General features: G+C 33.5%; 1 protein-coding gene across 1 annotated transcript; it reads left to right on the top strand.

Moving 5' to 3' along the window:
• Nucleotides 1-12,565: 12,565 nt before the first annotated feature.
• LOC147391793 (Phototropic-responsive NPH3 family protein) lies at nt 12,566-25,785 on the top strand. The gene is given in 7 exon segments (XM_086459516.1): nt 12,566-13,017; nt 18,291-18,435; nt 18,599-18,668; nt 21,900-22,298; nt 22,629-23,250; nt 23,253-23,362; nt 24,735-25,785. Coding segments are annotated over 6 exon segments (1,746 nt in total). The 5' UTR covers nt 12,566-13,017; nt 18,291-18,376; the 3' UTR covers nt 25,221-25,785.
• Nucleotides 25,786-26,242: the final 457 nt, after the last annotated feature.

The raw sequence follows: 26,242 nt of genomic DNA, 5'->3' as shown, positions 1-26,242 counted from the left end.
TGGGGGGAGAGGAGAAGAAATTCAAGATGGAAGGGAAAAGAAGTGAGTATTCTTTCTACAAAAGTGGAGAGATTTGTAGAGAAATGGAGAGAAATTCTTTTAAAATATTTTATAATTTCAGCTCTGTCGCTGGATCTTTTTTAAGACATTTTAGAATTTCAAACCTATCCTAGTTTCTCTCCTGTCAATCCAAACATGGTGGAGAGAAATTGAATTTCTCTTCTTTTCTTTTCTTTTCTCTCTATGAGTTTCTCTTCTTTACACTTCTCTCAATCCAAACATGGTGCTAAGCTCTTTGGGTATTTTTATCATTCAAATTCATACAATAACATTAAAACGTTGGACTGTCCAGTGAGTTACTAAAACGTTGAAGAGTCCAGATTTTTTTAATATTACCTTTCGAAAAATCAAGAAGAATTTTTTATAATTTTCCACTATATTATTTTAATGATAAAAATAGTATATGGTAGAATGGCACTATAATTATGAATTGAATTATTTTCATTTACAATTAATATAAAATATTTTTTTTGTTTGAATTAATATAAAATATTTGATGGCATTTTGTTCCTAATTTTCTTTCAATTAAGAACCTCAAGGGGTTGGCTCAAGGGCAATTTCAAATCCGATATGCAGTGAGAATCTGTAGGTTGTGTTTGATATCCAATATGAGCAATATTTCCTCGGGGCCACCCGCGAGGGCATTCCCTCACTTATCTGGTGTGCGTGATGTGCGGGCAGGCGTTGCACCTGTTCGAGGGAGGGTACCATATGCCTTGGTTCCAGCCCTGACTCATCCGATCCCCCTAGTACTACGAATGTCCGGACACCTTGTTATCACAACAACAAAAAACTTACCGACGAATGTTTGGCCCACCCTTTAATGGGCCTAAGCTGAAATACAGTTTGAAAAGCCGACTACACAAGAAAAGAAAATACTAGCCTCAACCATAGTCACAAAATTCTTGTTATGTTTCCAAAAATTACGTAAAATTCTCTTACCAAAGTAGTAGCCTAGCAAATCAATGTTTATCAATTAATTGCAGAATATGGTAACATTTCTACCCTTCACCCTCAAAATTTTATTTTTTTCCTCATTCACATCTCAAGAGCAAGATAAGGTTTTGTTAACAAGGTTGAAGATGATGGATTCTGGTATAAAAAATAAAAATCAAAAATCAAAAACATCATTTGTATATTCTTGAAAATTTCGTGGTTTTTCAAAATAAATTTTACTGACTTTATCTGAATTAATTAAATTGAAACCCCACTGAATAATTACCAACTCCGAACTTTGTTACTATGGCCTCAATGAAGGTTTTGAGGCTCTCCATCCAAACTTCTAAGATGAGCTAAGGACATTTCCAAAATGAAATGGATTGCTAGGAAACATGTAACGAATCCTAAGAAATCAGTGTTTTCGCTCCGATCCCAAACCGTCCGTTTGGTGGTCATGTTTGATGTCCATTGAGTCAAGTAAAAAACTTGCAAACAACTCGGCTATAGTTACAAAGTCAGGGCTTGACAATTAGTCGACAAGGGAAAAATTCGGTAAAATCAGAAAACAGTGGTCTGATTTGAGATTAATGAGGGAGGATACAACAAGTGCAAGTGGATCCCTAGGAAACTTGCTATGTTCCTAGGAAATCAGTACTAATCTCTAGGAAGTTTGTGTTTTTGATTTTAAAAGTGGGGATAAGATATAGAGATTAGAAGAAGAGGAAGAGGCAATTTAAGAATCATTCTTCAATGGCATTATGTTGTCTTCTGGAAAATAGATACTCCCCCTCCAGTCGTTTGCTTGAAATGGAAGTGCAATCAAGTTTCTGACTAATTTACTTTCAAGAAACAACAAAATTCAATTTAGTTAAAACCATATATATTATTTCTTAAAGTTTGCACTATTTTTAAAGAGAAAACACAAATTCTTCAACTTAGAGAGAGATTTATTTCTAATGTTTATTTGGTCCAACTAGTCCTCTATCTATAACATTTTTGTCTTAAAAGACACATCCATTCAAAAAGGCCAGTGTTAAAAGGTCGCCCAACAAATTTAGTTTGGGCGCCCACATATTTTTGAATAGCCGAATTTTTTTGCTTAAGTGGGGGTCAGATTTGGGTACCCACACTTTTTTTTTTATATTAAATTTGGCTAGTGTTGACAGGACCTTGTCAACATGGCCTTAATTGTGTCAAGAGGATTTTGATCTCATGTTAATAGGGTCCTGTCAACATTGGAGATTTTATTTTAAAATCTTTTTTTTTGCTAGTGTCGACAATGTTGAGTTTAGTCCCACATCGGACACTCATGGTCCTGTCTCTCTCCTTATAAGTTTCTGGACATCTCCACTCATTGCCAATTGATTTTGAGTTAGACCCCCAAATTTATCATGGTATCAGAGCAGACTTTTCTCTCCTCCACGTCATCCAGTTCATATCTCCACATATGCAGGGGTGGGTTGAGTTTAATCCCATATCAAACACTCATTGCTTTGGTTTTGAGTTGGACCCCCAAATTTATCAGACAAGGTCTTGTTGACATGGCCTTTATCCTGTCGACACTATCTAAAATGTGGGTGCCCCAGCTGAATATAGATGTGCCCTTAACACGAGCCAATGGATTGGAACATTAATTTAGATGAAAAACCTGTCAGAGATATCCTTAGGTTTGAAATTTTGTTGGAATGATATTCGAAGGTGTCATTTGGGGTCAAAAATCAATTCTGCACCAATTGGATCTAGGCACCCTTTCAAGTTTGGAACCCGTTAGATGCCATTTAGGCTTGTTCGGTGCCCCTTTTGATTGATGAGGAGCCTCCTAAAAAGAAAGTCTCGGTGTGAAAAATGTGTCCTACACAAGGAGTCCAATTTTCCTCTTAAATGTTTCACGACCCAAGTTCCCATTAAATTGGTTATTCCTAATGAGTCGTGCTGGAGTGACCTCAAGATTGGACCTCTTACCGCACACCCTGACGTGAAAGTGAATGGGAAACATAGATGCCTTTCCTCGAGTCGCCAAGGTGTGCAATATGAGGTCCAATCTTGAGGTCTCATCAGCATTATTCATTCACAATTCATATAAACAACCGATTAGCTATAAAAAAAAATATAGTATTTCAACTTTGACAATCATTGTCCTATATGGGTTACAAGTTTAAGAATGGGTAGATTTTTTGTGATGATGATCTCTTCGTAAGACTTAAAATGAGTCTGAATCGGGCCAGATATGAGTATATTCATATCTGAATCCGAATCCGACCCGATCAGACTAACTGATTCGGGTCGGTCGAGTTAGATAGTTTCAAACCATTCAAAGTTATTTAAAATAAAATGTCTATAAAGGTAAGGTGACTCAAGACCTCTTTTTTTTTTTTTTTTTTTTTTGAGAAAGGCCTTGACCATTAAGCCCAATACTTATTTGTTGAAGAAAGTTATCTTAAAAATATAACTAACAAAATAATATATTATTCAGATCTAGGCGGATATATAAGGATGGATCAGGATCTGATGCCGGTCAAGGGACATTAATCCATATTGACCCATTTTTTAATTCATATATATTTCAAGGAACCAAACCTGCTAAATTCGAATTTGAATCACTCAGAGTGTGAATAAATTCAACCCATTTTAAGTCTTATCTCCTTGGTTGAATTTTTATAAGGATGATCTCCTCGCCATATAGATCATCTTCACAAAAAATTAGTTAATTCCAAAAAATTTTATGTCATTAACTTAACAAAAAAAAAAAAAATCAATCCATTCTAAAACTTCCAAGAGGAGATCATTCTCACAAAAAAGTAATACATTCCAAAACTTCGAATCTCATTTATAAGCTAACGATAAAAATTGACAATCCATGACTCTTCAGCTTGTAAATCATTTTTGGGGTTAGAAGTTTCAGGATAGGTTGATTTATTTATTTAATTATTATTTTTTGTGACAAAAAATCATCCCATTATGAAACTTCTAGACCGTATAGGAGATAACATTGTTGGTGTCTTTTGTGTTGTTTTAAAGAATATATAAATAGTGAAAAAAGAAAGAAAGGAAAGACGAAAAAATGGCAACTAAGTTTACCATGACTTTTAAGTTTACAATATACATATAATGCTATCTTAATGGCCCAATTGAAAATAAGGGGTATGTCTATATTTAAAATAAGTAACATTTTAATGTTATTGGACTATTTGTGCATAATATGGTTGTGCATTATACTTAATTGTTCTTCTGTAATTTATTTATTATTACATTCAATCATTGCCAATGAGGAGTAATCTTAGCCTTTAAAACAAACAATTTTGTAAAGAGAGAATTTAGACCCTGATTGGTACACTCCAAATTATTTACATAAGCAAAAAAAAGTATTGAAATCAATTTTATAGGTGATGGTTAGACAATGCAAATGATTCGCAAATCACCTAAATTCTTAAGAAATTTTAACAAATGTTTTGTAGCACACAAATTATCACAAACCATGTGATAATTACCTTGTCTCTCTCCTTATAAACTCTTGGGTCTTTCCTCTCTATGCTAATTGGTTTTGAGTTGGACACCCAAATTTATCATGTTATCAAAGCAGGTTTTTCTTTCTTCCACGTCACTCAGTTCATTGCTCCATGTGCTCTAATTTAATCTGACCCACACGTGTGGGGCATGTTGAGTTTAGTCCCACATCAGATACTCATTACCTTGTCTCTTTGCTTATAAGCTCCTAAGTCTCTTCACTCATTGTCAATTGATTTTGAGTTAAACACCTAAATTTATCAAATCATTTGTGAATGTCCTTCGATCCTGTACATTATCTAACCTTACTTTCTCAATTCAAATTACACTTTGTAGTAAATTTTTCAATGCAAAACATTTACCATGCAAATTATTTGTTACATACTGAAAATAATCTAGAAAATGAAAGGTTTGGAGAGAGTTATTTCTATGATACTTTAGTTTTGGATCTACTCCATACAAAGATGAGAAAGAGAGACTTCCATTAAATACTACCTTAAGCCAAAAAGTTGGGAGTGCAGTATAACTTCTTATAAGTAGCAAAAAGGATGTCTAAAGCTGGTTGAAGGGAATCTTCGACCCATCTATTCCACTTTATCCATTTTTACAGAATCTTTCCCGAGATGAACTAACAATATAAAATAAATATAACCTTCACCAAGAAAATTACAACTTTCCAAAGCAATGAGAGAGAGAGAGAGCACCAAAGTTTCCAAAAATCTATAAAATACTTTCTAGGTTGTCCTTAAGTTCGAACTCCACCGACTGTAACACATGGCCCACCATTTAAATCACTGAAGTCAACGACCAGTGGGCCCAAGTTTACAATATAGGCTGTAGGTAGTATCATTGCCAATGCTCTTAGGGAACACCAAGAATATCTTCTAAATGCAAGAAATTATTGATTTTCAAAAAATGGCTTTCTATAATATCATAATTGCATTTTTTGACCAACTTCCCATTTTCTGCTTTTAGATTCCCTTTTTGAAAATGATTTTTTTTTCCTTTTAGATGAGTAAATATTATTAGAGACAACCTCCTAAGAAAATGATTTTTGTGTCGGGAGTAAAAATCCTAATGTTATTATTATTATCTTCTGAATATCCCTAATTCCAGAACAAAAATCTTTATTTTTGATATTTTTCTAGAAGCAATCGAACAACGACAAACATTTTTTTTTTTTAATTTTTTTAAAGAAATTAAAATTTTAAGTAAACATCTAAAAAAAATTAGAATAACATTTTCACAAGAAACTAAATATCATAGATAAAATGATTTATAACATGTGAGTGAAGAAAATATTCTTAAGAAATTATTTTCTTGTCAATGGAAGAAAGTGGCGTTCTATTTACACCCACTTAAATGTTAAATGTCAATAACGTGTAAGTATGTCAATACCCTTTTGGGTTTTATTATGTTGTATTGCATACACCCCACCTACCACTCATCGAATAAATACAACTTTTTCTTCCTATTGATTCGAATCATATCAAACCCTAGCAAAACATTCCTATCAAAGTCCATTCTAATCCACATAACCAACCAATTTTTCTTTAGAGATTCATCAAACAATCGTGTTTTGATCTATATGGGGATATTATTTTTTAAAATCTGTTTGTTTTTAACCTTTATTTGGTATATAAGCATTTTGATAGATGAAAGTGAGTTTTTATCATTCTTTTTCATCATATTTTGTTATTGAAATTATTTTTAATTGTTTTGCAAATGAACCATGTGAAAAATACATTTTTATCTTTATCACTTGCATCAATTTTTATTTTTATTTTTTAAAATTTTTTAGCACATCTGGTAAGTCAGGACCAAACTCATCAACATTATTTCGATAGGTACGTACCGAGTGATTTTTTCCCATGGGATCCACATGTAAAAGAAATTTTTGGTATGTACCTACTGTATGACAACGTACTTTTCCAATATGTATCTACCGAATTTATCATTTTTAAATCGGTAGTTATATACTAAACATTTCCTTACATGAGATCTCATGTGAAAAGCATTTAGTATGTTATTATGAATTTCTTTTTAAAATGTTCGACATGTATTTATCGAAAATTATTGTAAAGTTCAGTAGGTTGTTGTTGTTTTTTTTTTAAATCGACGGTGAAACTAGTGACAATTTTTTGCTGCATACACGCACAAGTGCAGTGGGTGTAGCAAGCAAAAAAGTGGGTGTCAATGAGTACCCATTTACCCAAAATCGAATCCGAACTAAAAACTCTGATTCCGATTCCCTTTTTATTGGATCCGATTAGAGCCGGGTCTAATATAGAACCGAACTGATAAGAATCGGAACCATTAGGTTCTATCCAATGGGTACCTACAAGTACCCGAAGCCAATTTATTTTTTACATTATACATAATTTAATGTTTTTCTATATTTTAAAATTAACATATATTACATAAAAGCACTTCAATTTTTCATATAATAGAACTTAAAATAAGTCATTTCTTCTAAAAATTTACTATTTTTAAAGAAGATGAATTTTATTTTTTTTGCCAAAAAAGTCATTAAATCATATTTTTAGTGAAATAAATTATAATTAAGTTGATAATTTACAAATACTTTATTATTTTTAGAAGGAATTTTTTTATAATGATTTTGAAATATTTTTTTTCTCATTCAATTCTTGAGAATCAGAACCGACGGGTCCCCTTGGTTCTTGGTTGTTCCAGTTCCATTTATTTTAAAACTAGAACCGACAAGAATCGTAACAGAAAAAATATGGTGGTTATGGTTCTAATTTTCTTAGGAACCGACCCATTGACACCCCTACAATTACTAGCCCATGCCATGGAAAAATCTCAACATTTCTTTTCTCACTATTTTCATGGGACAATATTGTCCTAATAATTCCTAAATATTACCAAATGTGGCACAATTATTCTGGCCCACAACCTAATTAAAGTTTGATTCATCTTATCCGCATCCTATACTTAACAAAAAATCATTCTAATATACTTATAGACTAGTAGTTGGTTTTGAGTACTTTATCAAAATAGACGCCCAGAATTTTTATTTATTTTTCACTTGTGGGCCCACTTTGAAGCCCATGATTCCATAAATAGTTGGGAATAATAGCCTATTAGGCATGTGGTTAAAGTTGAAAACTTGTTTGGAATGTTCATCGATTTGAGTTAACTCGAACAATCTCCATAGAAATATTTTATATAACCAAATAACTTGATCATGTTTCCAACCAAAATCAATACATTATCAATCAGACACGGCTAAGTTGACTTGATGATTTGCCAAGTTACTCAACGAATTGGTTCCGTTGAGTTCGGTAGTTGTCACCTCAAACTCTAACCGAGTAAATTAAGATTTGAATCGACTCAATGAGTTTTAAAACTAAGGTGCTCATTATGAGCCAAGACTTGTGAAAGTGGGACAGACATCATGAGTTGGAGAGACCTAAGAGGGTACAACGTTACAATATTCAAGGGCGAAACGTTAGTGGCCAACACCTTAGGTTTGATCATATGTGATGGAGTCCTGTTGTAAGGGGAGGAAGAAGTGAGATCCAACCCATTGCCCCAATGCTAATAACTAATAAGAGACATGGAGAGGGAATGTTGAGGTGGGGACTAGAATTGTCCATCCAAATGTAGGGCTAGTTTTTGGATGACTATAGGGCCCACTCCGTAAACCATAGTTTTGTCACGATATCCGGTGTCAACCAATCACATTAGCCCATGTGTATTGAAAGCATCCCTGAATTTACAAAACGATCATCATTAAGCTGCACGTGTCAAGCAATGGAGAGCTTGTGAGCACTGTGACGAAAAAGTCTGAGAGCAAAAAATTTCTAGGCAATATACCTAGCATTGTTTGGAATATCATCGGATAAACATTCAACTATAAATGTTATGGCATGCCAACTAATAATCCAATTGATGTGATGCAAAGGCTTCGCATGCGTGCTAAATCCCTTTTCTTGACCCGTCGATCAAGTGATAGGGACATGGCACAAAATTTTAAGAATTTTAAAAGAGAATTTAAAAAAATAATATATATGCGTGCTAAATCCCTTTCCTGACCCGTCAGTCAGGTGATAGGGACATGGGCACAAAATTTTAAGAATTTTAAAAAAGAATTTTAAAAAATTATATATATTCACCATTGATTTTTAATATTAAATTTGGAAGTTTAATGGTAATCCATTTTCAAAGCCTTGGGTAGCAATTTTTTTTTAATCTGATCTATTGTGTTGGATTGTCAACATGGCACGACACTTGCTAAGTTGGTCATGCTCGCCTAACTCATTTGTTTTCCCTATCCATTACCCTATTAAAATGAGATGAGTAAATCAATGAGGGGGGTTGGAAATGAACTCAAGTCTATGTATCATTGTAGACATGAGATATTCGTCATGGAATCTCAATGGTATATTGTTTGGAGTCGTCACCATTTTTTTTTGGAAATAGGTGTGAATGGGCACCCGGAATGATTTTGAAATTGATTTTATCATCGTAGTGACTCTCATACATGAAAAATGCATGATCTACCTAAGATCTAAGTAGTGAGTTCCGGTTAGAGAATGAAAAAAGTGTTAGGCACCCCATCCTCTCCACCAAAGGTGGATTACCTTGAAATTTGGATAATTTTTTAAAAAACTTAAGAAAATAAAAAATATATGTTTACAAGTGGTGTGTGTAATAAGTGAAAATATTCCCTTAAAAAGGGGTTTTGATGTCAATGTAAAACACTAAGATATCCTATGAAAAAAAGATGACTCATATAACCTACATTATTTGTATGAATAAGAAAGTTAGTTTGGACTTTTTAGAGAGATTTCATGATGGAGTTTCCTTAATGTCATAACATTAATGCATGTATGCAAAGTTAGAAATTTAGTATTTCAACTCCCAACAAGAGGATGACACATTTCTTCATCATTGCTAAACATATGTGAATGGATTCATAGTATACAATATGATACATACGATATACTATAGGGGAAAGAAGACTTCAACCCCCACCATTTCGGCCAAACCAAAGTACAACCTATTGAAAGTAGGAGAGGGTGTGTATTACATTCTAAAGGCTTTCTAGAACATTAAATAAATAGAGGGTCAAAAATAGAAGATGCAAGTGCTTAAAAATAAAAACCTAATCTATATCCTTCTTGAATGATGTTGAATCTCAAAAGAAATAACTTGAAGATTAAGAATTTTAGTTGAGGGTAGAAGGTTAAAGAAGATGAATGTTGTTGATAGATAGTGGAGAAATGGATAGGAATTCTTAAGTTTAGGGTTGAGTTAAGAGATGGTTAGAGAGATAGAATAAAGATTTTGATAGAATTTTAGGTTGCGAGATGGGAGTTTTAGAGCATAAATTGCTCATGTGTCATCTTTCGGGAAAAGATATAAGATTATTGACTTATAATGGACTTGGGTATTTGGGTTATGGACTTGGGATGACTTAGGTTTGGGTATTGGGATTAGACTTGGATGTGGGCTTAGTATTGGGTTAGGGTATGGGTAATGGATTGGTTAATAGATAATGAGTTTAGATTAGAAAAGTGGGTATGGAATTGGATTAGATTAGATACAAGGTTTGGGCATGTAAAATGATATAACATGATGTATGTGTGCATGTATATATGAAGAAAAGTGTTGAGTGGCAATTATTATGTAATGTCGGTCCATTGAAGGGCTTTAAGCTCTTAATTAAAATCAACTTAAATTTTGAAATTTTGAATTTTTTCTAATGGGTTTATGTAAATTGAAGTGTCTACAACCATCACCCATAAGCTTCACCAACTAGGATAGTGGGCACTACCTTTATATGACTTAAATACCCACATTACCAACCTCTAGCCAAAAAGTCCTTATTTTTCTTTTCAAAACTAGTTATCTTCAAGTTCTTCAATCTTTATGTACAATTTTTTTAAAAATAATGTTGAAGTGGCCGCAAACTGGAATTTCATATCACACATCTTGACATGAAAGTGTATGGGAATCATAAATGCTTTTCATCGGGATACGAGTAAAAAAACATTTATGATTCATATCACTTTCACGTCAAGAAGTGCAATGTGAGGTTCCAGCTTGAAGCCACTCTAGCATGACTCTTTTTTAAATTTACGCAACTTTATTTTCTATCCATTTTATTCTTTTTTCTAATTAAAATTCCATCACTATCTACTTCCCCAGAAGTCTTATCTTGTGTTGAAGTTTGAAGATTGAAGTAGATAAAATATTAAGATTGAAGATATATGATTAGTTTTTAATATGAAAAATCAAGGGCTGAAGATAACTGGTTTTTTGGAAGAAAGAAATAAATAGGGCTTTTGCTACACGTCAAAGATGAGGGTACTCTAACAAATTTCTTTTAGAGTATCTCAGTCATTCCTTCAAATGTTAAAGGGTAGTTTCAAAGGCTTTACATAGCATGCATACATGACTTCACATAACCACTATTATCCTCAGCTTTCACATCAAATTTCAACTCAAGTATTCCACACAAATCACAACTTGTATCTCGTTCATAGGTTTTAATTGGATTCAGTGGTGGGCGTGGATGTTTTAAAATTTAAATAATGATAAATTTCCACTGAACTCCAAATTATTTTGAAAGCGATGAAAGACAAAAAGGAAGAATTTCTATCAAATTCTTGTGAGTTCAGATTCCCTTTACTCAATAAAATGTCCAAATGGTGAAATTCTTGGATCCTAGATATATGAAGATCAAATTAAGGAGATTCAATTAATTCTGAAAGAATTTCTTATTTTCTCTTTTGAGTTCTTCAAAGAGAAATGAATAGGGCAGCTAATTTTAATCATGTAGCACATTTGGGATCTTATGTAAAGGGTTTTTTTTTTTTTTTTTTTGTAGAGGATGTTTCTTTTATTCCTCAAGAGCTTCAAAGCATTGTTCTTGATAATTTATAATGTAATTATCTTAGATCGAAGTGATTAAAAAAAACGGAGGACCTTCTAACCCCAACTCACTAATAATAATAATAAAATTAATGTTGGAGTGACCTTAGTAGGGAACACACGATGTGTTTTCTCCGAGATACGAGTAAAATGTATATACGGACATGTACGTGCCACCATGTCAAGGTGTCCCCCACTGAGGTCACTCTAGCACGATTCAAAATAAATAAATAAATAAATAAGTGTAATGATTTTCTAACTCTACTCTAACAGACTAACTCAAAAACTCACTAATGTGGCATGTGCAAGAATCGTGGATTTTTTCCCTTGAGATACACAACTGCACATGTTTTATGGGGATGTGTAGTTGTCTATCCTGAGGAAAAATTCTACGGTTCTTACACATGCCACGTCAACGAGTTTTTGAATTATTCTGTCAAGTTGAGTTAGAAAATCGGCACCCAAAAAATAATAATAATGTAATCCAGCCAGGGATCTCATAGGTATAGTACACATTTAATCGGAACCAGAATCGAAAACCCTAATTCTCAAACAAATAGCTGAGATAAGAGAAAGAACACTAATTTTCTAGAGATCAGTACTAGTTTCTAGGGATTCAATATCTTGCCAATCCATATAGGTAGGTATTCTTCGATTACAATCGCTCTTTTTCTAGGGATCTATCAATTGAGAGTCCAAAGAAGTAAACCCAAAAATTCACCAAACACAGGTCACATACACATGCCACATGCCACATGGGTTGTCCAAGAGTCACACGTGAGCTAAGAGAGAGATAAAGAGTATGTGTTGGATCCAGGGGTATCCTACAAGTAAAGCGATTCCAATAACATCAATGTCAAGTGTTGTCACTTATGTTCGATGAAACAAACAAGGTGAAACAGTGGGGCCAAACTGTTGGATCAAGTGCACGGGTGGCACGAGTGAAGAATCTAACACGTGGCCGACAGGAGGATCAAGATGAGAGAGTAGGTTTGAAGATAGGAGAATATACCGTGTTAGTGGGGGGAACCATGATGGAGATGCACAGGGGATCTTTCTACTCTCGTCCCCTCTCTCTCTCTCTCTCTCTCTCACATCTCCAACTTTTATAAGTAGTAGCTCCAACTTGCATGCTTTTCTATTTCAATCATAGAATAAGAAGCACCAAATGAAATATAATGCAGCAAGAGATGGAGAGAAAAGTTTTCTTTTTTCCAATTCAAGCACCCTATGATATATGTAATGCTTGGTGTTACATTACTATGTTGACTATAACCAACAAAACCAACCAACCAACTCTCTCTCTCTTCTATTACCAAAAAGTCTTGTATGCTCCATCTCCCCACTTTTTCTTTCTCTCTTTTATATTACTTACTTAAACAGCAACCACCCCATCACTCTCCCCCCCCTCTCTCCTTCCTCTTCTCTCTCTCTGTCTAAAATCTTGATTTTATGCATGTTTTGATTGGGATAAGAGGTTAAGGTGGTTCTCTGCTACAGTAATTCTCAAATTTGGAGGTTGTTCGAGAGTTTGAATGGAAATTTTGAAGGTTTCTTCTATCATTCATGACGGAAATTGGATCGGGTTTACGCAAATTCCATGATATTTTGGTATGTTTCTACTTCTCATAATGAAATTCCATTCTTTAATTTACTAATAAAACATAATATAAAAAAAAAACTCTAAACCAACTATGTTAGTCAAGTTCCTACCTTTAGTAACACTTTTGTACACACCATGGGCAGGAAAAATTGGTTGTATATATCCCACATATTGGATGGCCTTCATCTATTGATCTCCCAAACGATTTGCGAATAATTTTGTATCACAATTGTAATATAGATTATTTTCGTTCCTAAGATCTTTCAATATTAATAAAGGGTGGGACCCATTAAACATCACCTTGCACATAATAAAAAAAAAATTTATAAAAAAAAAAAAAAAAAAGAGTTGTTATTGCCACACCAATTTTTACTAATGCCACACCAAGTCCTATGTAAGTCACCAAAGAATTGTACACAGTTGTGGCATTAACAAAAGTTGGTGTGGCAGTAGTAACTCTCTAAAATAATGTTAGTATAGGTGGGAACCTGACTTAAGAACATCAAAAAGCTTGTATTAATTCTCAAAAGCATAAAAAAAATTTATCATTTGCTTGTAAAACTGAGAATTCCAGAGAGAGTTTTGTTAGTTTCAAAGATTTTTATTTTTTTTCTTTTTAAATGAATTTAGTCAAACATGACTAAATGACAAAAAATCTCAAGAGACTTGAAGAAAAGTGGAACCTTCTTTAAAAAATTAATTTTATAATAAAATTTTCTTAGATAAACATGAAGCACAACAAGTTTATAAGAAAAACACCCCTCAAATGTTTTGTTATTTGTAAAAGACCCATATGTGTGATAAGAATAAGGCGTGGAAAGCCAACCTTGGGGACTTATTAGAGGATGTTTCAACAAATTAAAAAGAATCCTGATATGCTAGCACACTAACTACCATAACAAATGCTTTCTACTGTTCCCACTTCCCACATCATCAGTCCTCCATTGAATCATCCTGACATAAGCAACATATTGTGATTAGTCGTGTCAATGTGGTGCTGATTGTGATTTTTTTGGCGTGGAAGCCAACAAGACTACTTTAATAAAGTGGGTTGTGAGGTATCTAATATTTCCCCACTTGGAAACATTATGGGAAAAATAATCAAAATTTGTGGCTCCCTTGTCACCATCACATCATCAGACGTTAGATTCAACCAAATGATGGTGATAACTGATGAGACACTTAACTTAAACGTGCAAGTTCAACCATTAAAGTGCTACACCATGGGCCAGGCCCATAGGAAAAAAAAGCCCATTGATTTATAAATCCTTAAAGTGGGAAAAATAACTAATCTGTTGAAATCACCTATCAAGATATTTATTTATTTATTTATTATTATTATTTATCCTCTTTCTTGATAATCAGGGTTTATTGAATTTGATTGCGAGTCGCTCTCTGACAATCTTATTTATGTTATTTCTTAGTAATCAAGAGGTGTTCTCTTATTGAGGTTGTAACTTATCTGGATCTGCCTTAATCTTGTTGACCTTAAAAAAAAAAAAAAAAAATCAGTCAAATTTTCATAAAGTTCTCAAAGATACAAGGACAAACAGAGATTTCTAGAGAAAAGTTTTTTTTTTAGGTATTTTCTAAAGAAAAGAAATGTATATCGCGGCCTATGTTGAGAAAATATTCTTAGTAATTTCAAAGAAAATATATCCCAAAAAAGATAGATATATTTCTTAAAAGATAAATAATGATCTTTAGGAAGCTTTCTTTTTCATTCATTTCACTGATATGTTTAATGGAGTGCCTTGACCACCATATCGTAGTCATTGAAATAGAGGTGTTTGGTTCATTCCCAATGAGACTTTTCTAATTTTAAACCAAATCATAGTCACGATATTCCTCGAATTTTGACCAAAATTAAATATATATATATCATTGAAAAAATAGTCCATAGAAAAAAATCAAAGATTGATCATTGGTCCGAAAATGGTCTATCTACTTTAAAAAAAAGTTATCTTCTATTTCAAAAGGTTGGCATTTTCTAATATATCGACAATTAGAGCAATTTTAAGAAATAATCGTCGATGTATATCTACCCGTTAGTTAATTTATCAGAAATAATAAGACCGACACTTGTAGAATAATTCTCAAATCCAAACTTGAGTACATGGTTGAAATGATAGGGAAAGCATTATTACCTCAACATCAATATTGACCTCCTAGAGATCAATATAAGTTTTTAAAGAATTAATTTTTCTCGAATCCTTAAAAATATCCTCTAGTTCAGTCTAACGGAGAGTCTCAAATTTTATTCGAATCTAGTTTTTAAGGACACACGAATGAAAGAATGAGCTGTGAAAGAGAGAAAATGAATTTTTAATAACATCCCTTATGAAATTCGTGAATAGGTTTATTTCTTGATCAAAAGTAAGCATCGTTGATTGATAATGGATTAACGATGAAATTCTGATTTAGTAATTTAAATTCTTGAATGATATTTTGAATAAATAACTAAGTCACTAAGTCTCCCTTAAAATCTTCATTTCCAAGACTTCTTGTAAGCAAACAACATTACGTGTCTACCATTAGTTGAACACGGGTGAGTTTTTCCCTTTCAAAGTTGATATAATTATGACATTTATAATAATTTTTTAAGAAAAATTAATTAATGCACCCTTTGGGAGGGCATTCTTTCTAGGTCCCCCTTAATCTCTTCGTAGTAACTTAATGGTCCATCTTGTAGAGTTTTCTTTCTTAATGGCCCCTGACCCCCTTTCAATTGATAAGATCGATGGTTTAAATTGCCGAAATCGACTTATGTTCCAATTGTTGAGATCTTGTTTTATAATCGTCGATACTAAAGATTGTAAATCATCGATCACAACGATTGAACATAAAGCATCATGATAAACATTCAAATTCTCGAGATCGACATTGTTACAATCATCGATCTTGATGTTTCACCAAGAATCATCGGAGTCAAGATCGAAGATTTGAATGTTGAAAACTATTCGAATTGTCAATCTCAATTATATGAGTATTTTTTATTTTTTTCCGAGGTGGGGGAACATTAAGAAAGAAAGATTTTCCTAACTGGATTTTAAGATGCCACCCCCAAACTCAGGATGCATATAGAAATGCATTCCTCCATATTAGTGTACTAAGTAATTTTTTTCTTAAGTTTTATCTATTTGTAAGAGAAAATATTTAGAACCGTGATAATATGTCTGACAAACACCCCCATCATAGAACAATAAATCATTTGCCTTGGGATACACAAGAAAAAGATTTATGATTCTATGTATCCTGAGGCAAATGATTTACGAAATTTGAGTCGTGATGGTATGACGCCCCCTTCTAACAAATGCCCCCATCACAGAATCGTAAATCATTTGCCTCGGGATACATAGAATAATAAATCTTTTTCTTGTGCATCCCAAGGCATTTGATTTACGATTTTGTGATGGGGGTGTTTGTCAGAAGGGAGTGTCATATAATCATCGTTCATTTAAGAATTGGGTCAACAAATGATGCCCCTTCAAAGTATCAAGTATGATGAGTCCTGATGATAATATGACTCACCAAATGACATACTCAAATCACTCGATGACGTGAACAAGTTCAGGAATCGTAGACCTACATCTTGAGATACATTTTTTTATGGGGCAAGTGTAAGTATGATAGATCCACATACGGGTGGTCCATCAATTCATTGGTTGGTAGGTTGCTCTTGTGTGGGACAAGACTTAAAAGTCAACATCGATACATCATCGATGGTCCATATATGAAATTGATGAAAAATCCAATGGACAGATTTGACTATTACTTAAGTGGGCCAGCTACATGTTATGAAACGTGGAGCACCAGCCTCAGTATGTCCTAGTAAACACCGTCATATTCACATGTGTCGTCATTCAAGCATGCCAAAGGATCTTAAAGTCACAACGATTTTCAGTACTACAACCATGCCAGTATATAATTAAATGTTTTATATCTTTGTTAGATTTTATTCTCTACTCTTATAAGGAAACTCCAACACAAAAATATTTGAAAGCTATCTACAAAGATTTGAAACAAGATTTCTTCTTATGAGAATAAGATCTCTCCCCCTCCTCTCCCTCTCCCTCTCCTTCTCTTTGTGCATGGTAGCAAGAACTTGTTCTTAGTGCATGATAGCAAAAAAGGCTGTTTTTTATAAAATGAAAGAAAATATATTTTTTTTAATCTTCTTTCTTCTTGTAATTATTATTTAATAGGGGAAAGGTTTGTCATCATGGGCTATGTGGTGAGGAAAGAGAGAAGTTGATGGGATTTTTGTTGCATGAAAGGAGAGGTAAGTGATACTTCCCAATTTGCATGTACTAGTAAATTAGATCAAATCAATAGCTAAAGAATAATATAGCTAGACCTATATTTCAAATTCTCTTTTTTTTTTGTTTTTTTTACTTTTATTTGATTTGCATGGTTGTAGATTCAGCTTTTCCTTGTTACCCATTATGTTTTTGCAATCCCTTTGTGGAATTATCTTAAGAAACTCTTTGATTATCCTTTTTATCTAATTTCTCATCAAGGATTTAGAAATCTTTTCCCCTAAATGAGCAAGAGTACTAAACATTGAGGGTCCAACATGAATGTTTTGTGGAAACTTTGGTTATTGGGATACTAATGGTTGGAGGTTGTACAATTCTATTTGATTATTTGAATGGTGGGTCAACCAATATTTTGTGATAAATATAACAAAATCAATTTTTTTTTTTTTTTTTGGTTTAACTATTAGAGAAAAATTCCTAAAACATGCGTAACTTTTGTTAAAATTCCCGTTCTAATACACTATTCATTTTAATTCTGAAAATAAAACATGCATAGCCAGATCTCAGGTATTGAAAAGTGACGATCTCGCTGATAAAATTAAAACATGAAGTAGCGAGATCACTGGTATTTATTATAAAAGTGACAATCTCACTGATTTTATAAAAGTAACGATCTCGCTAAAAAGCATGTTTTGGGAATTAAAATGAACAGTGTGCTAAAATGGGAATTTCCCCATATTCAACACACGAAATGTAATTTACCCTAATTATTATTTACCTAAGCATCATCACTATCCTCTTAATCATCATGGTTTGAAAATTCTGTTGTTATGCCATTTGTTATATGATCTCTTTTATTTTACGGTCGTTTCCTGTTTGAACAATCGAACACAATTACGCAAGCTTTATGACCGTCTTTAGGGTGTGTTGATGACCATTTTTTTGTCGTTTAAGATGTTTCAGGAGTTTATGCTTGCTAAGTTTGAGTTAATTTCTTATGTTTATAATTTGGGTATTTTCAGAAAAGATATATGAAGTAGGCAAAGGAGGAAAAAGAAACATACATAGATGGCATGACATTTACTAGGTGAAGAAACAAAGATCAAAAATGAAGTTTATGAAAATTGGGACAAGGCCAGACACCTTTTATACAGAAGAGGCTACGAGGTATGGAAGATTATAACCAGATTCTACATTTTAATGAGCCCATAATAGTCCTCTTTGGAGATTCAATATTGAAGAAAAAAAGAACATTTTTTTCTTTCCTTTTTGGGTTGATAAATAACAAAGAAATCAATTCTAAAGGTGTTTGTTTAATTAAACTATGCAGGTCTGTGTCTTCTGATGTGCCAAGTGACCTTGTCATTCAAATTAACAACACTAAATATCTTCTTCATAAGGTAATTTTTCTAGCTATATTAATTACATTTCCCATAAACACTTCATTTGCTTAGCTTCATTAGTATTAGTTTAACATGTTATGAGTTCAACCCTTAATCAATGGCTGGTGATTAAATCATTCTCATTAATGGATCTCATCAAGCGATCTGTTCAACCGAACGTTAATTTGATTTACTTTGTTACGTTTTTTAATTATAATATTGGTAACATCTGATTTTGATCTATCTAGAGTCATATTTAATTAAGGCATGTCGCTTTGGAGATTTTCTCAATAAGAGCCAAAGTAAGCGAAAGTGAACTCATAATAGTGGTTGGGTCAGTTAATCTTTTGAAAGAACAAATTTTGTCACAAAAAAGACCATGAGTGACCTTTTTTGCGAACTATGGTAGTCAAATTCGATATGTTTGGTAAGAGCATGAAATACAGATTAGGACTAACATTGTCAATAGAGAGAAGTGTTAGTCGATGTAGAGAAACACCAATATCTTGAAGAATACAAGAGACCCATGTTAATTTAGTTGCAGCGGGGACCATGGCTCGATATTCTGCCTTTGCACGAAATCGGGAAATGTTTTCAGACGCGAAGGTGTTGTGATCTTTAGTGCCTCGAGGCGTAAGCCTCATGTGCATGAAATTTTTAGATAAATAATATTAGATATATAAATAGTTTATATTAAAAAAAAAAAAAAAAAAAAAAATTGGATCACCAACACATATTTCTAATATTTAAATTTCCAAGTTTCAATCCACATAATCAAATTCAAGTTTTAATTTCCTATAATTTTTTTTACAAGTATTTTAATTCCCTATAATTAAAATTCAATAATCAATACCCAATGATAACTGTCCACTATCCACCATTATAAAAAGTTCACACCTACCACCATGAAATACTATTAAGACCCAATCCCTCTCAATCTTACACTATACAACAACCTATTTAGTAGTATGAGAAGCATATGTATATAAAAACATTTAAATATAAATATAAATAAGTTTTTAAAAAATGGATTTCTATTTAAACTAAAGCTCAAGCCTAAACATAGAAAATGTACATGTCGGCTGGAGCGTAAGCCTTTTTAGAGCTTCGTAACGCCTCGAATGACTGAACGCCTCAATCTACTGCCTCAGCACATTTTTGATATGCCTCATATTGAGGCACGCCTCGAGGCTTATGCCTCAAACACCTCTGAAACATTGAAATCGAGTCAATGTGGACTGTTGTTTGGCTGTCCAAGAAATGAGATTCAACTTCAAAAATGTACAATAGCCAATTGTGGATCATCTAGTAAGGGAACATCCAACACAATCAATATCTTAAAATATGCAGATATCAAAAATATTTTTTCATTGTAGATTTAAGTCCAGTGTTGGCTATTCCTTTAATGTAGCACAATGAGATGAGGTATGCATATATTGGAAGACTAGGTTTACTTTATACATGAAATCTGGTTGCGTAATCACTTACTATTGCAATCCTCCTAATAAACTGTTTTTAAAGAGTAGCATCTGAAGAATCAGCAATGGATCTTGTGGCCAGAGGAGTAAATATGGCCTTACAATCAGCCATCTATGCTCGATCGAGAATAACTTGAGTATACTTGCTCTAAGATGAAACGAGTCCATATGATGTATTCTTTATTTCAATGCCCAAGAAATAGTGTAGTTCTCCGAGATCCTTCATGGCAAATAGCACATTACTTCATTGATGAAGTCTTGCACAAGTGAGGAATTACTTCTTTCTAATATTATATCATCAACATATAATAGTAGAAGAATAGCTCCCTATGAACAACGCAATATGAAGAAAGGTGAATCAAGTGTGTAAGAGAAGAACCCATGGCCCTTGGATCTTGCTTGAGTCCATACAGGGCACGATTTAGTTTGCACACACATAAGCTGGATTTTTTATGTCCACTAATTGTTCCATGTAGATTGGCTCATTGAGGAACTCATGGAGAAGAACATGTTTAACATTAAGTTGCCAACCACAGTCTACTATGAGAACAAGGAGGATGGTTTGAGGTTTCACTACTAGACTGAAGGTTTCCAAGAAATCTACGTTGAATTTGATTATAGGCTTTTACAACAAGGTGTTCTTTTAGCTTTTCAAGTTTGACATTGACACAAAATTTGGTCTTGAAAACCCATCTATAGTCAACTAAATTCATTTTAAGCTCTTTTGAATACAGATCATATAGAGTTATTTTGTAGAGCTTGAATATCTTTTTACATGGAAGCAAAGCAGTCAAATTGAGCTAAAACAGACTAAACCAACTTTGGCTCAGATGAAATTGACTCAGTTAGGTGAATTATTCCTGCTCGTTTTGTTCCATGCATGTACATGTTATGTGTATTGGGGAAAGATTTCTGCTAGGATTAGGAGTCCTTAGGACATTGTTGGTCATTCCTAGAAGAAGCAAGAGAACCATCTATTAAAAAAGAAGGTTCAAGGTTCAAGGTGCATTGTGTCAAGAGGTCGTTGCATCACTTTATGGATCCAAAGATTCATAATCTTGAACTTAAAAGGGATCCTTTGACATGCCATCACTTGTTTCCCCTGTAAAGAGGATCAAAGATTGGCAACATAATGGATGCATAGCTGCAAGTAGTAAGATTGATCTTCTCTTCTTGTGAACTAGCAAGTCGAGAGGGTGTTGTGTTGGCATAAGCAAGAAATTTCTCATCAAATGGAATAGTTTCTCTTTGAGTCATAGTTTTAAATCCACTTCACTACTCATTTCATTCACGAATGATATCAAGATGACTCGGGTAAGTCATCTCTGTCTTGGGCGATTATTGAAGCCATATTTTGAGTTTCATCATTGAAGGGAAATTTGTGACTTGTCTGCAATTCACCATCATTGTAATAGCAAAATCGCCGTGCTTTGGTCCAAGGCATTAAGTGCCCATAACACTTTGCGTCTGAGCATATACCCGCAAACTCATCACATATAGGTTCAAAAATTCAAAGATAAACTGTGAACAAGAGGTTACCTTTCTGTATAGCTGACATGTTTGATTAAACTGAAATTCAAGCACTTTTGATCCACCAACAAAGAATTTCTTCCAGACAGACCCAAACCTCTAATGATGTGTTCAGACCTACAACAAGGCTCCAATTGCTTACACATGTTTCAATTACCTACATATTTGCTTTGGGTTCAAAATCACTTAAAAGTCACTAATTCTGGGTTTTTTTTTTTTTTTTTTAAATTTCAAACTATAGTTTCCGCTTCTTCCAAAATGCGGCCTCTTACAACGCCTTTACTCAAGTTCTGGTGACTCTAATGAAGTTCCAATAGATCTCTACGATATCCCAGGAGGCGAAGAAGCATTTGAACTCTGTGCTAAATTTTGCTATGGAATTACAATCAATCTCAGTGCTTACAACATCGTACCCGCATTTTGTGCTGCAAAGTTCCTTAGAATGACTGAATCAGTAGAGAAGGGAAATTTGTTACTAAAACTTGAAGCTTTCTTCCATTCTTGCATCCTCGAAGGTTGGAAGGACTCTATTGTCACGTTACAAGCTACTACAAAACTATCCGAGTGGTCGGAAAATCTCGGAATCATAAGGCTATGTATCGACTCAATTGTTGAAAAAATCCTCACACACCCAACCAAGGTTAGTAAGAAAATAAAATATGAACTACATTTGCTTCCAAGTCATCTAAATTCTTCCATTGTGATGTTTTTCTTTTGAAGCAAACATAATTGTACAAACATCTCCGTGATATTTCTATCCGTTTACTTAAACGGGGGATATGTATATTGTTTAACAAAACAAAGCTAAAAAGGTATTTTTGGTACGAAAATTACAAATTTACTGTTCATTTCAAATTTTATCATTTTGGTAAAATAACTTATTTACCAAAGCGGTAAATTACCGTTTTGGTAATTTTCGATTTTCAGTACAAAACGGTAAACTGTGCTTAGTTATGACATTTCTTTGTAGGTTACATGGTCTTATACATACACTAGACCAGGGTATACTAAAAAACGACACAATTCGGTCCCAAAGGATTGGTGGACAGAGGACATATCCGACCTCGATATAGATCTTTTCCGATGTATAATTACAGCCGTTCGATCAACAAATCTTCTCCCTTCACAACTAATAGGTGAAGCTTTGCATGTATATTCCTTTAGATGGCTACCAGACACATCAAAAGGTAGGCCCCCAGAGAGCTCGGTATCTCAAACAGAGGAAGATGTGGCAAAGCAGCAACGGGTGCTCGAGTCCATCGTAAGCATGATTCCAAGTGAGCGTGCATCGGTTTCAATTGGGTTCTTATTGAGGCTCCTTACCGTGGCAAACTTTCTCGGGGTATCTCATTCAATAAAGGCCGAGCTTATAAGGAGATCAGATCGGCATTTAGAGGAAGCAACGGTGAACGACTTGCTAATTCCATCGTGCTCATCTTCAGATCAGCATTTCTATGATATCGACATAGTGAGGGCAGTGTTAGAGAATTTTTTGGTGCAATGGCGAAGACATGCTTCTACAGAAGAAAATGAGTATGTAAGATCGATAAGGAAGGTTGCAAAGCTCATTGATTCTTATCTACAAGTGGTTGCGAGGATGTTAACATGCCGGCAACAAAGATAGTCTCTCTCGCTGAATCTTTTCCGGAAATTGCCCGACCAGATCATGATGATATTTACAAGGCCATCAACATTTATCTTAAGGTAAAGGACTTTTAACTTCTAACCCATAGTATTAAATTTCAACATATTTCCACGAAATATTTTCATTTTCACATGGTCTGATACAAAATTTAACCGAAATTTTCTTTTTGTATATATTTCGGTGGAAATCACAACTCATTTCACGAAATATTTTGATGAATAGTGAATTTCAACCGAAGTAATCAGATGTTATGTCTAAAAATATAATATTTCGATGAATAGTAAACTGCGACAGGAATATTCATGTAAGTATGCACATATAATCATTCATGTTCTAATTAGTTGAATATATTAGTAACTTATTGTTTTTTCGATAGGTAAGCTAAAAAAAACTTAAAATATCAAAAACTATATGATAATGTGAATGTATTTTTTTACAGATTATATCAAATTGATAATGTAGTACATATAGTTTGTTCATTTAAGAATATTAAAGTATTTATAGTTATGTAAAAATATTATTCTCATTTTTAAGAAGCATATAGGTTTTTTAGGTGTTGGGCTCTTGGATATTTGTAGATGTGAAAACTTGCACTACCTTGGGATCTGTGATGATCCATTACGATCTCCACTCCTCATGTCCTAGGTGAGCCTATAACAACACCTCTCCGACGCCCAAATCAGAACTTTAGTACAAAAATAATGTCAAATTTAGAGGGAGAGAACTCATACCTTTTAGTATCTCTGTCCATCTATTTATAGAGATGAAACCATAGGATCCCTTTAGGTCTTGTTACTGATTTAACCCTTATCTAATTTAAAAGGTAGATCTTAATTGATGATTTGGGAATATATCTAGTAAATATTATACATTCCTCCTTTTTTGAGAATTTCTCTCTCCATAATTTTAACCCCTTTTTATTTAATCCCCGATTTTAACCAATCGAGACCTAAACCCATGGTTGATTTGTGACCAAGCCACCGAGCTTATCCTCAGATCTCCATATCAAACTCAAATCCCTAGGTGTCACATGTCGCCCCTTGGTACCCAGTGAAAAATATCCTCCACAATATTCATGCCAGCACGTAATGAAACGTTATTAAACTTCATTTCCATAATTTATAAGGTTATTCATTATAGTTTGATGACTTACGAGTGTGTTTTCATATATGTTTTATCATTTCCTACACTATCAATAAAAAACTCCATCAACATTTATATCATTTTATACTATTTCAATCATTTCCTTGAAGTTATATTGATTTCCACCTTCGTCTAAATTTTTTAACAAAATATTTCCATTTCCAAGATCATCGAAATCAAAATTTAATACCTTGTTTATCTTAAGCATTTAAGTTTTAACCATATATGTCTGCATTGAATTGTTGGGTATTTATTAATATTTTGATCTCTATTTATGAACAACACCAGGAACACCCAGATCTATCCAAGGCAGAGAAAAAACGACTTTGTCAGATTCTCGACACTCGGAAATTGTCTCCAGAAGTTTGTGCTCATGCAGTAAGGAACGAACGACTCCCATTGAGAACAGTAGTACAAGTCCTCTTTTTCGATCAAGAGAGACGTGCAAGGTCGAGTAGTCATAAACATCATCAGACCGAAATCATCCCCGAAAGAAGAAACCCAACATCGGGTATCAGAGGTGAAGATTATAGTAAACCACTAAGAGGCCCAGAGAAGCAAAGCTCTCAAGGGAGGGAAAATGTAGCAAAACGTGATGCACCGACACATGAGAGCGTTATAAGGAAATCAGAAGGAGGGGTACCACAGGAGTCAAAAAGGAAAGTAGTGAGGAATATGGATAATAGAGAAGAAGGGGTTTCTGGGAGTAAATTGGAGTCAAAGAAGGTGATAGTGAGGAAAAACAAACCAGAACATGGTCTTAATAAAGGTTGAAACAGTTAGGATTAAAGAGCTCCCCATTTGTTTCACAAGTTCTGTTTATTCAGTTATAAGTCATGATACTATGCATTCGTTCTACCCTGAAATCCGTTTATCGACCATTCCTACCATCTGATTAGTTGACATCTGTCCATGTCGATGTCGATGTCGAGTAATAAGTAGCAATCAAAGGAACATCATAATAATCAGCCTGGACAAATTTTGGCTAGAGATGGTTTATACACTGAGCTTCAGTTCTTATGGTTGACACAATATCATAATAATATTACATTGAATTGATTATTTGGTTTTGTGCCTTATTTCAATCTCTTTGTGCTTCTAAATTCTTATTATTTTTTAGAGCTGCTATTGGCACCCAACTTTTACTTCTTACACCCCAATTAAAAAATGAAGAAAATAAGTAAAAGTTAGGGTGCCAAAAGAAGCTTCTCTCTCTCGGTTTTTATTTTTATTTTTTTTTGCTAGATTTCTATTTTTTGGGTTTAAGATTTTATATACAGAAATCGTTTGAATGAGTATTGTAATATTTTGTAATGTTGAGATAATAATTTGAATCAAACCTTTCTAATGTTTGAATGATGTGTTTTAATATTTAATTGGGTGTGATAAATAATTTAAGAAATTGGAATGTACTAAGTAAAAGTTGGGGTGCCAATAACAGTTTTCTTCTTTTTCTTTTCTTTTTTTCCTCTGGATTTCAAGAAGCAAAGACCACCTCGATGAGTCCCAGAGATCATCTCTACTAAAACCACTATTTTGACGGATTACGGCAATGGAATATGATTATTATTGAACTCTCATTCTATTTTTATGTTTTCTCATTAATTTCAACTCAAATGAATGATTCCCCTGAACTCAATCAAATGACCACAATAACAATGAATATGATAATTCAAAAATTGTAAATGAAATTTGTATTTTTCATGCATTCATCATCTTCGTTTTTGTGTTTTACGTTTTACAAAAACGCTCTATGTCAACAGGACGCGTCTGACATGGCTTAAGCCATGTCGCCC

Source organism: Akebia trifoliata, chromosome 11, assembly GCF_017979445.1.
Source record: "Akebia trifoliata isolate Shusen 1 chromosome 11, ASM1797944v1, whole genome shotgun sequence".
NCBI lineage: Eukaryota > Viridiplantae > Streptophyta > Magnoliopsida > Ranunculales > Lardizabalaceae > Akebia > Akebia trifoliata.
This window is presented reverse-complemented; position numbering and strand designations above follow the sequence as displayed.